This window comes from Globicephala melas, chromosome 17 (genome assembly GCF_963455315.2).
Source record: "Globicephala melas chromosome 17, mGloMel1.2, whole genome shotgun sequence".
Taxonomy (NCBI): domain Eukaryota; kingdom Metazoa; phylum Chordata; class Mammalia; order Artiodactyla; family Delphinidae; genus Globicephala; species Globicephala melas.
The window spans coordinates 34,637,943-34,650,693 of record NC_083330.1 but is presented as its reverse complement, the minus strand read 5'-3'; the positions used below and the strand labels follow the sequence as shown (position 1 = coordinate 34,650,693).

The 12,751-nt window shown below is 38.9% G+C and overlaps 1 protein-coding gene across 2 annotated transcripts in view; it reads right to left on the bottom strand.

Moving 5' to 3' along the window:
- NECAB1 (N-terminal EF-hand calcium binding protein 1) overlaps positions 1–12,751 on the bottom strand; it is a 276,794-nt gene that overhangs the window by 28,626 nt on the left and 235,417 nt on the right. The window contains exon 9 of one of the 2 annotated variants that reach the window (XM_030862858.2): positions 9,884–9,934. The exons of the other annotated variant lie outside the window; for it this stretch is intronic. Coding sequence (XP_030718718.1) covers positions 9,884–9,934 — 51 coding nt within the window. The remainder of the gene's footprint in view (positions 1–9,883; positions 9,935–12,751) is intronic. 2 annotated transcript variants of the gene reach the window in all.

Genomic DNA, 12,751 nt, shown 5'->3' with positions numbered 1-12,751 from the left:
GCCAGAACACAGGCACTAGTCCCCTCCACCAGGAAGCCTACACAACCCACTGAAACAACCTTAGCCACTGGGGACAGACAACAAAAACAGTGGGAACTATGAACCTGCAACCTGCAAAAAGGAGACCCCAAACACAGTAAGTTAAGCAAAATTAGAAGACAGAGAAACACACAGCACATGAAGGAGTAAGGCAACAATCCATCAGACCTAACAAATGAAGAGGAAATAGGCAGTCTACCTGAAACAGAATTCAGAATAATGATAGTAAATAAGATCCAAAATCTTGGAAATAGAATGGAGAAAATACAAGAAACATTTACCAAGGACCTAGAAGAACTAAAGACCAAAAAAAAAACAATGATGAACAACACAATAAATGAAATTAAAAATTCTCTAGAATTTCTCTAGAAGGGATCAATAGCAGAATAACTGTGGCAGAAGAACGGATAAGTGACATGGAAGAAAAAATAGTGGAAATAACTACTGCAAAGCAGAATAAAGAAAAAAACAAGGAAAAGAATTGAGGACAGTCTCGGAGACCTCTGGGACAACATTAAATGCCCCAACATTCGAATTATTGGGGTCCCAGAAGAAGAAGAGAAAAAGAAAGGGACTGAGAAAATATTTGAAGAGATTATAGTTGAAAACTTCCCTAATATGGGAAAAGAAATAGTTAACCAAGTCCAGGAAGCACAGAGAGTCCCATACAGGATAAATCCAAGGAGAAACACGCCAAGACACATATTAATCAAACTATCAAAAGTTAAATACAAAGGAAAAATATTAAAAGCAGCAATGGAAAAAACAACAAATAACACATAAGGGAATCTCCATAAGGTTAACAGCTGATCTTTCAGAAGAAACTCTGCAAGCCAGAAGGGAGTGACAGGATATATTTAAAGTGGAAAGAGAAAAATCTACAACCAAGATTACTGTACCAGCAAGGATCTCATTCAGATTTGATGAAGAACTTAAAACCTTTATAGGCAGGGGCTTCCGTGGTGGTGCAGTGGTTGAGAGTCTGCCTGCCGATACAGGGGACACGGGTTCGTGTCCCGGTCTGGGAGGGTCCCACATGCCGCGGAGTGGCTGGGCCCGTGGGCCATGGCTGCTGGGCCTGCACTACCAGAGCCTGTGCTCTGCAGTGGGAGAGGCCACAGAAGTGAGAGGCTCGCATACCGCAAAAAGAAAAACAAAACAAAACAAAAAACCTTTACAGACAAGCAAAAGCTAAGAGAATTCAGTGCCACCAAATCAGCTTTAGAACAAATGCTAAAGGAACTTCTCTACGCAGGAAACACAAGAAAAGGAAAAGACCTACAATAATAAACCCAAAACAATTAAGAAAATGGTAATAGGAACATACATATCGATAATTTTCTTAAATTTAAATGGATTAAATGCTCCAACCAAAAGACATAGATAGGCTGAATGGACACTAAAACAAGACCCATATATATGCTGTCAACAGGAGACCCACTTCAGACCTAGGGACACAAACAGACTGAAAGTGAGGGCATGGAAAAAGATATTCCGTACAAATGGAAATCAAAAGAAAACTGGAGTAGCAATGCTCATATCAGACAAAATACATATTAAAACAAAAACTATTACAAGAGACAAAGAAGGACACTACATAATGATCAAGGGAACAATCCAAGAAGAAGATATAACAATTGTAACTAGTTATGCAGCCAACATAGGAGCACCTCAATACATAAGGCAAATACTAACAGCCATAAAAAGGGAAACTGACAGCAACACAATCATAGTAGAGGACTTTAACACCCCACTTTCACCAATGGGCATATCATCCAAAATGAAAATAAGTAAGGAAACACAAGCTTTAAATGACACATTAAACAAAATGGACCTAATTGATATTTATAGGACATTCCATCCAAAAAAAAACCCAGAATACACATTCTTCTCAAGTGCTCATGGAACATACTCCAGGATAGATCATATCTTGGGTCACAAATCAAGCATTGGTAAATTTAAGAAAATTGAAATCATATCAAGTATCTTTTCTGACCACAATGCTATGAGACTAGATATCAACTACAGGAAAAAAACTGTAAGAAATACAAACACATGGAGGCTGAATAACACACTACTTAATAACCAAGAGATCACTGAAGAAATCAAAGGGGAAATCAAAAAGTACCTAGAAACAAATGACAATGAAAACATAATGACCCAAAACCTATGGGATGCAGCAAAAGCAGTTCTAAGAGGGAAGTTTATAGCAATACAATCCTACCTTAAGAAACAGGAAACATCTCGAATAAACAACCTAACCTTGCACCTAAAACAATTAGAGAAAGAAGAACAAAAAAAACCCAAAGTTAAGAGAAGGAAATAAATCATAAAGGCCAGATAAGAAATAAATGAAAAATAAATGAAGGAAATGATAGCAAAGATCAATAAAACTAAAAGCTGGTTCTTTGAGAAGATAAACAAAATTGATAAACCATTAGCCAGACTTATCAAGAAAAAAAGGGAGAAGACTCAAATCAATAGAATTAAAAATGAAAAAGGAGAAGTAACAACTGACACTGCAGAAATACAAAGGATGATGAGAGATTACTACAAGCAACTGTATGCCAATAAAATCGACAACCTGGAATAAATGGACAAATTCTTAGAAATGCACAACCAGTCGAGACTGAACCAGGAAGAACTAGAAAATATGAACAGACCAGTCACAAGCAGTGAAATTGAAACTGTGATTAATAATCCTCCAAGCAACAAAAGCCCAGGACCAGATGGCTTCACAGGCGAATACTATCAAACATTTACAGAAGAGCTAACATCTATCCTTTTCAAAATCTTGCAAAATATTGCAGAGGGAGGAACACTCCCAAATTCATTCTATGAGGCCACCATCACCCTGATACCAAAACTAGACAAAGATGTCACAAGGAAAGAAAACTACAGGTCAATATCACTGATGAACCTAGATGCAAAAATCCTCAACAAAATACTAGCAAACAGAATCCAACAGCACATTAAAAGGAACATACACTATGATCAAGTGTGGTTTATCCCAGGAATGCAAGGATTCTTCAATATATGCAAATCAATCAATGTGGTACACCATATTAACAAATTGAAGGGGAAAAAACGTATGATCATTTCAATACATGCAGAGAAAGCATTCGACAAAATTCAACACCGATTTATGATAAAAACCCTGCAGAAAGTAGGCATAGAGGGAACTTTCCACAACATAATAAAGGCCATACATGACAAACCCACAGCCAACATCGTCCTCAATGGTGAAAAATTGAAACCATTTCCACTAAGATCAGGAACAAGACAAGGTTGCCCACTCTCACCACTTTTATTCAACATAGTTTTGGAAGTTTTAGCCACATCAATTAGAGAAGAATAAGAAATAAAAGGAATCCAATTTGGAAATGAAGAGTTAAAGCTGTCACTGTTTGCAGATGATAGTATACACTGAGAATCCTAAACATGCTGCCAGAAAACTATTAGAGCTAATCAATGAATTTGTAAAGTAGCAGGATACAAAATTAATGCACAGAAATCTCTTGAATTGCTATACGCTAATGAAGAAAAATCTGAATGTGAAGTTAAGAAAACACTCCCATTTACCATTGCAACAAAAAGAATAATATATCTAGGAATAAACCTACCTAAGGAGACAAAAGACCTGTATGCAGAAAATTATAAGACACTGATGAAAGAAATTAAAGATGATACAAATAGATGGAGAGATATACCATGTTCTTGGATTGGAAATATCAACATTGTGAAAATGACTCTACTACCCAAAGCAATCTACAGTTTCATTGCAATCCCTATCAAAATACTACTGGCATTTTTCACAGAACTGGAAGAAAAAATTTCTCAATTTGTATGGAAACACAAAAGACCCCGAATAGCTAAAGCAATCTTGAGAAAGAAAAACGGAGCTTGAGGAATCAGGCTCTCTGATGTCAGAGTATACTACAAAGCTCCAGTAATCAAGACAGTATGGTACTGGCACAAAAACAGAAATATAGATTAATGGAACAGGATCGATAGCCCAGAGATAAACACACACACAAAATTCACCTTATCTTTGACAAAGGAGGCAAGAATATACAATGGAGAAAAGACAGCCTCTTCAATAAGTGTTGCTGGGAAAACTGGACAGGTACATGTAAAAGAATGAAGTTAGAACAGTCCCTAATACCATACACAAAAATAAACTCAAAATGGATTAAAGATCTAAATGTAAGGCCAGATACCATCAAACTCTTAGAGGAAAACACAGGCAGAATACTCTATGACATAAATCACAGCAAGATTCCTTTTGACCCACCTCCTAGAGAAATGGAAATTAAAACAAAAATAAACAAATGGGACCCAATGAACTTAAAAGCTTTTGCACAGCAAAGGAAACCATAAACAAGACAAACAGACAACACTCAGAATCGGAGAAAATATTTGCAAGACATGGAAGCAACCGAAGTGTCCATCAATAGTTGAAGGGATAAAGAAGACATGACACATATATACAGTGGAATATTGCTCAGCCATAAAAAGGAACAAAACTGAGTCCTTTGCAGTGAGATGGATGGACCTTGAGACTGTCATACAGAGTGAAGTAAGAGAGAAATAAATGCCATATGCTAACACATATATATGGAACTTAAAAAGAAAAAAAAAGGTGATGAAGAACCTTGGGGCAAGATGGGAATAAAGATGCAGACCTACTAGAGAATGGACTTGAGGATACGGGGAGGCAGAAGGGTAAGCTGGGACAAAGTGGGAGAGTGGCATGGACATATATACACTACCAGACGTAAAATAGATAGCTAGTGGGAAGCAGCCACATAGCACATGGAGATCAGCTCGGCACTTTGTGACCACCTAGAGGTGTGGGACAGGGAGGGTGGGAGGGAGGGAGATGCAAGAGGGAAGAGATATGGGGACATATGTATATGTATAACTGATTCACTTTGTTATAAAGCAGAAATTAACACACCATTGTAAAGCAATTATACTCCAATAAAAATGTAAAAAAAAAGTAATAATAATAAAAAAGGAGGGCAATCAAACAAATAAAGAAATCCACCAATGATAACAAGTGCTAAAAACTATGCTAAGATAAACATAAAAATCAGAAACACATCTTTCATAGACAGCAAACCCCAAGTCCACAGTTGTTCCCAAAGTCCATGGCCTCAATTTTGGAATGATTCATTGTCTATTCATGTATTCCACAGATGCAGGGTACAAGTTGTTTGTGGGGATTTAATCTGCGGCTCCTGAGGCTTCATGGAGAAATTTCCCTTTCTCTTCTTTGTTCGCACAGCTCCTGGGGTTCAGCTTTGGTTTTGGCCCCACCTTTGCATGTAGGTTGCCCTCAGACATCTCTTCCCACCCAGACAGGATGGGGTTAAAGCAGCAGCTGATTAGGGGGCTGTGGCTCACTCAGGCCGGCGGGGGAGGGAAGTGTACTGTAGTTATAATTGGAATGTGGGGTGAGCCTGTGGCGGCAGAGGCCAGTGTAACGTTGCAACAACTTGAGGCATGCTGTGTGTTCTCCCGGGGATGTTGTCCCTGGATCATGGGACACTGACAGTGGTGGGCTGCACAGGCTTCCGGGGTGGGGGGTGGATATGGATAGTGACCTGTGCTTGCATACAGGATTCTTGGTGGCTGCAGCCACAGCCTTAGCGTTTCATGCTCATCTCTGGTGTCCGAGCTGATAGCCACGGCTCACGCCCATCTCTGAAGTTTGTTTAGGCGGTGATCTGCCTTCTGTGGGCAGACAGGGAAGGAATCCCCTCTCCTTGCACACCCGGAAACAATGGTCTTTTTCATCTTAGGCAGATCCAGACATTTTTCTGGACTCCCGGCTAGCTGTGGCTCACTAGCTCCCTTCAGGCTGTGTTCATGCAGCCAACCCCAGTCCTCTTCCTGGGATCTGACCTCTGAAACCTGAGCCTCAGCTCCCAGCCCCCACCCGCTCTATAGGTGAGCAGACAAGAGTCTCAGGCTGGTGAGTGCTGGTCGTCACTGATCTTCTGTGAGGGAATCTCTGTACTTTGCCCTCTGCACCCCTGTTGCTGCACTTTCCTCTGTGGCTCTGAAGCTTACCTCCTATCCACCCCTGTCCCCACCAGTGAAGGGGCTTCCTAGTGTGTGGAAACTTTTCCTCCTTCACAGCTCCCTCCAACTGGTGCAGGTCCCATCCCTATTCTTTTGTCTCTGTTTTTTCTTTTTTCTTTTGCCCTACCCAGGTATGTGGGGATATTCTTGCCCTTTTGGAAGTCTGAGGTCTTCTTACTCCTCCGCCATCTTGAAGGTCCTCCCCATATTGACTTTTTAAAAACTCCTTTTGAAAGTAGAAAATATCTGAAAATGATCATTTTTTTTTCCCCAGTAGTCATTTGAGACTATTTGAGTCATTTGAGACCACACAAAGCACACAATTGCACCAGGCAGAAAGTATTCAGGTGGATCAATACACCTGGCCAGATCCAGGATGTATGGTCTGGTTGATGCAATTCCCTTCAAAAATCATACTAACCTTTCAGTGATTCATACTCACTTCTTAGTACTTGATAGCTAGAAGACAATAAATTATCCCTAAATTTTCAGTGAGTCATAAAACCAAGGTCTTGGACTTTAGATCTGCATTTATCCCTGATGTGCATTTATTTCCTATTTTATTAAGAAATAATAAAATAGTGAATTCCTAAGGTTGCTGTTTTTATGACATGCTTGATATAAATCATCTGGAATATTTTAATATTTAATATTCTTTTAGTGAAAGGTTAGAACAATTCAGTATTGTAAGAGATATATGGATATCATTTTTAGAAACTCCTACTTATCCTTTTTGATTTCATCTTAAATGTTATGTCATTCTGGAAGCATTTCCTGGCCCCTAAATTAGGTCATGTTCCCTAGCTATGAAAATCTATACCTTCCTATAATAATACTCATCACATCCTATTGTAGATCCTAGTTATATTTGCCTATATTTCCTTCTAGTCTGTCTTCTTGTCTGTAATATTCACCACTTTATCTACAAACACTCCCTCAGGGCCCAGCACATAGTTAGTGATCAAGTTAAAAATAAAAGGTGCTTTTGCTTTTAACCATTGACTATTCTTAAAATTCCTTTAGTAAATTTTATTTATATACTATCCATTCCAGAAAAGGATTTGAGGTGGTTCTGAGCACTGTTAGGTGCTCTTTTATCTACCTCCATCATCTTGCCCTCTTTTCTTTTTTCTTTCTCCTTTTAGACCAGGAGGTGTAAATTGGCTTCACTTTTACTAGCTCTGTGGCCTTGAACAAGTTACTTAATCTTTCTCAAGTCTTCTGATATGCAAAATTGGAATAAAGGTACTTATATCACAGAGTTTTGAGGAAGGTTAAATGGAATGAAATAGTGTATGTAAAGATATTGCCCATGATAGATATTCAATAAATGTTACTTCTCTTACTCCAGGCTGAGAAAAGAAATGGACTTAAACAGAGATTATATGCTACATTCATCATTATGTAATGGCTCACGTACCAGAAAACTAGTATGGCAGATACTAGGGTTCAGGACTTTTGCTGTGTGCTTAAATAAGCCTACCAGATAATACTTTCTGCTCTAGTGGTAGGAAATCTCATGAAAAAAAGTCATCCATTAGCTCATAACCTCACTAGCAAAAGCAACTCTACTTCCCAAAGTGCACCAAACACTAGAGTTGGAGTATTACAGTGTGGTGAGTACTGTAGGTCTGGCATAGAACTTCTGGACTTCAGCTGTGGTATTTAAACCTTTTTACAACTTAATTTTTTCATCTGTAAAATGGAGCTAATAACAGCACCACCTCATATGGCTATTGTGAAGACTGAGTTACATATGTGTGGGTTTAACACAACACTTGCACATAGCAAAGGCTCAATAAAGATTAACTTTTAAAAATAAAGTATATAATAAAAATTTATTTTTTGCATTCTGATGTAGGATTTATTTTTCAAAGTTCTCATGCATTCACTAATGGAAAAGGAAAAATACCTCTCCAGTCAATGAATTCTAGAATTGGTTTTTGGTCACCAGGAAAAATCACTGATCAAAAAGTAACATACAATTATGTGTGCTAGCTGTGAAATAACAGTGAAAAATTGTTTTTGTCATTATGAATATAGAGGTTTTATAGGAATTGATAGTGATACATATACTACCACTAGTAAAAAATACAACTTTTGATGACAAATATGAAAAAACAAACCAGCTCAGACTATTACTATGTGTATATTCCCAAAGAGCATAATTTTTTAATTTTACATATGGTTAAAAATAGTTAAAAAATATTCTTTCCTGCTTTTAAATGATATTGACTATCGAACTACTTTGCCCAGTTCTTTTTCTCTAAAGTACTTCCATGCACTATTGAATTGGCAATACTGCATGGGTTGATAGATCTCTTAAAATAGATCTCTCTTTTCTGTCGGGGACCAGAGAATGGAAGAGTCTGTCACTTTTCATAAATAATCCTTAGAAATTTTTCTCCTTCACAGCTAGTGAGAGAGAATACTTATATTAAGAAATTATTTAAGAATAGACAATAATCTCTCCTAACATTAGAAAAATTATGTTCATGTTTCTTGACTGGAGTGTAGTTTTCTCTACATGCAAACCTAAGAGACAACACAGATGCAAGACCTCAAGGTCATAATCCTGTGCTTATGGGACTGCACAGAAGACCTGCATAATATCTGTGCTCAACAGCCCTCTGTCCTCACCTTCGTGCCAAAACCTATCACTTTAAAATTCTGGGTGCCTGATAAATTAACACAGACCACATCCCTGTCTTTGGAGCAATAAGAGCACTGAACATGTAGTATAGCTAGGAATTGTGTCTACATCTATAGGATTCTAATCACAACAGCCATTATTAAACTTTTCTGAGAAAAAGCTCCCTCTATGAAAATTTCCTTTGTGCTGTGAGTTTGGACAGATGAACAGGAGCTGACATGCAGGTGAGTCTCACCTTCTATCACACAAGCAGTGCCTATAGAATAAGTACATGATACAGAGATGGAAGGTATTTCATATCCTTGTTTCATGTAAATGTGACTGATCCTACAAGATCTATACAATATATAATATATTTAAGGTATTAAGAAAAAAGTGATTTTCTGTAGATACCCAAGATTTTAAAATCCAAATTTCCGCTAAATGTAAATGCAAACATCCAATTTCCCAAAGCAGTATGTGCTATAAATATTTGCCTCAAAATAAAATAAAATAATAAAGCATGGTATGTGCTGCTTTTCAGTTAGTTAATTTATACATTAATTTCTTTTTTGCTGCATATAATGAACCTATTAGGATCACTGTCCATTTTCTTTCAGTCTCCATCAATTGCCACCCTTCTGGATGGGTATATTTTCCCCACGAGCATAAACGTTCACTTTTCTCTAAACATCAATTTTTTTCTTTGGAAAATGATTTCTGAGCATCTTGTCCCTGGGCTATATGCTGAAAATACAATAATTAATAGGACCAAGTTTCAGCTCAGGTGTACCCTTCAGCCTAGTTGATGATACAATTTGAATGTTACCCTTCTCTGCCAGTCATATTCATTCAATTATTCAATAACTCATTGATTTATACATGCATAAAAATTTCACTTTTCACATATTACATAACAGGTTCTTTCAGAAAACCCCTGTGAAGTAGGCATTAGTTTTCCACAAATCACAATTTAGAAAATCCTACTTAGCCACACATAATGAAATATGCCCATGTATTGTTTTTTTTAATTTTCACTGAGATAGTAACTAATTTTGAAGAAATTAAATTATGTTTTCAAAGTACATATTTCTAAAATTTTGACCTAGGGAAAGTACTTACAGGTTTAGTATTCCCTTCAATAACTTCTTCTAGAGGTTCAAGTTTAAGATCCTTTGGTTAGAGTAAGAAATGGGTAGAAAACAAGAAATTAGTTAATTAAACAAAACATCATATATTTGAATGGTAGCACTTTTGGGCTAACATTAAACCGAAGGAACTTCATGATCTGAATAGAGATGAAATAATTCTGATTTTTTAAAGTGGGCTCTTCCAATAAAGATTCTTTTACCCATTATAACAATTGTAAGGAGCTATCTCAGATGTGTTCAATTTTTTATTAATTTGAGTGTACATCACTGATGCCATTAAAAGAGAACAAAGTGGAGAGAAGATTCATTAAAGCAGAGAGGGAAAGGATAGAAACAGTAAAAAGGAAAAGTTAGGATGACTAGGCTGATTTCTTTTCCTGTGGTTATATGGCAATATACTTGAGATATCATGATAGACATTTACACTCTAGTGCTAATTTTGCTTTGCTAAGAAGTGAAATAAAAAGCAAATGAAACCACTATTGATATTTGTTAAAAATGAAGGGTTACCAAAAAGACCTCAGAGTTTTCTGCAGTGATCAATGTATAATGCTAATGGCTCCACTGAAACCAAGACTGTAATATCTGAGGACTTCATTCTAAGAATATATATCCTAGAGAGTGACATCACCAAAATGGTGACATAGGTTGTTCCTGGCTTTGCTCCCCCTCACAAGAACAACAACTAACAACTATTGAGAACAAGACACCTCTGAGGGAATCCTAGAACAAGGCTGAAGCAACCTCCTGTACCACAGAGACCAAGACAAACTTCATTAGAAGGTAAGAGAGGTGGCTATACATTGACAGCATTGCCCCATCACCAGGCCAGCACAGCACCACCTGGACAGATCTTCCCTGAGCCTCTGGTTCCCTCAGTGGGAAAAGAGATCCCAGGAGAGACAACTAGCCCGATCCAGTATTTTGGGTCATTTTGTGAAAGCCCCTACTCTGATCTTGTACCACAAAGATGGGAAATCTGTGGGGCTCAACCACAGGAAATCTGACTGTGACAGAGAAGAGGGGGAGGGGCTCGCAACAACCAGCACATAGATCTTGGCAGACCAAGCTCATACTGCAGTGCCCAAGTAGTAATCCCAGCCAGCAGCTTTGCTCATCTGCAGAACCAAGCTGGGAACTTGGGGGAGAGCAGATCTGCCTGATTTGGATCTTCAAAGGAGTTTTGTTGGCCCTAGAGCCCAGTTTGCCCACGCCCAAGCAAGGAGCTGAATCATATTCCCACCCACTATGGTGAGTGTCTTCCAGGCCGATCTTACCAGAGGAGCTGGCAATAACTTCTGGAAGTAGTGTGGCCCAGTGGTGCTCAAGCCAAGAGGTGGGTGAGCAAAGCTGATTACCCACGAAGCAAAACCAGTAGCAGGTGTGGAATGTTCCCGTGCTATGCACAAACAGATGGATTAATTCATAGCCAAAACTGAGGGTAGGTCCTGGCATCTCCTTATCTGGGACCTTATTTGGGAAACTGAGAATAGCCTGGAGCTAAACCTCCCCCTCTTGCCTAGGCAGGGGAGGTGAGACACAGCCCCACCTGCTATGGAGAATGTCTTCTGACCCCATCTCACCAGAAGGGCTGGTGACAACTCCTGGAAGTTGTGCATCCCAGTGGCACTTGAGCTGAGAAGCAGGCAAAGCCAATAGTTTGCAGAGCAAAGCCAGCAGCCATGTTCAGTCAGGGAACATGGGGTGTGGGTCGGCTTGAGTTAAAACAACAAAGAGCTTCACCAGCTTTAGAGCTGCTTGTCCTGCTACATGCAGGCAATTATTCTAATTCATAGCCCTGTTCATTGGTACAGTCTCCAATGTGTCCAAGCAAGGAACCTAACTAGAGCACACAGGAAGCTACACAGCTCATTCAACACCCCTACATGCAGTGGTACTTGAACAGAGAGCACAGACCATGGCTTCCCCCATCTGCAGAGCAAAACCAGTGGCCTCACCTGACCAGGGAAGTCAGTGCACACTATGGACTGGCTTGGGTCCCCAAACAATGAGCTGTATAGGCCCTGGGTCCTGTACTGCTGCCATGCCAGGGCACAGAAGTCCCATTTACTACTGTATATAGTAACCAGTCCCAACCATCTAGTAAGTCTGACCAGAGAATCCAGGCAACCATGGAGCCCATCCTACAGCCTCACTTGTGTAGGGAACCAAGCCAGTAGTACTATCCAACAGTTCTCAGCCAATGGCACAACCCCTATCCCTATCCTCAGAGCTGAAACAATTGCCCTGCCCCCAATAAAGCATAATAGCAGGCCCCACCTGCTCAAAAACATTACCAGCAGACATACCCCAAAACCCAAACTGAGCTACTGAAGAACTGTCTCTGCCAAAGCCAACCTGTAGAGTCTGGAAGGGGAGCCTAATTACTCAAATGCACAAATATCAATGTAAGGAATCAAAGATTATGAAAAGTCAGGTAAATATGACATCACCAAAGGAAATTAATAAAACTTCAATAACTGGCCTTAAAATGAACACCTATGAAATGCCAGAGAAAGAATTCAATAAGATCCTCTTAAGGAAATTCCTCTTAAGGAACTGCAAGAAAAAACAGACAGCTACACAAAATCAGAAAAACAAAGCACGAATATAATGAGAAGTTTGACAAGGAAATAGCAGCCATCAAAAACAAACCAAAATAAACAAAACTCCTAGAGATGAAAAATACAATAACTGAACTGAAAAATTCAATAGAGAATTTCAAAAGCAGACTCAACCATGCAGAAGAATCAGTGACCTGGAGGATACAACACTGGAAGTTACCCAGGAAGAGGAGCAAAAATAAAAAAGAATGAAAAAGAGTAAAGGAAACCTATGG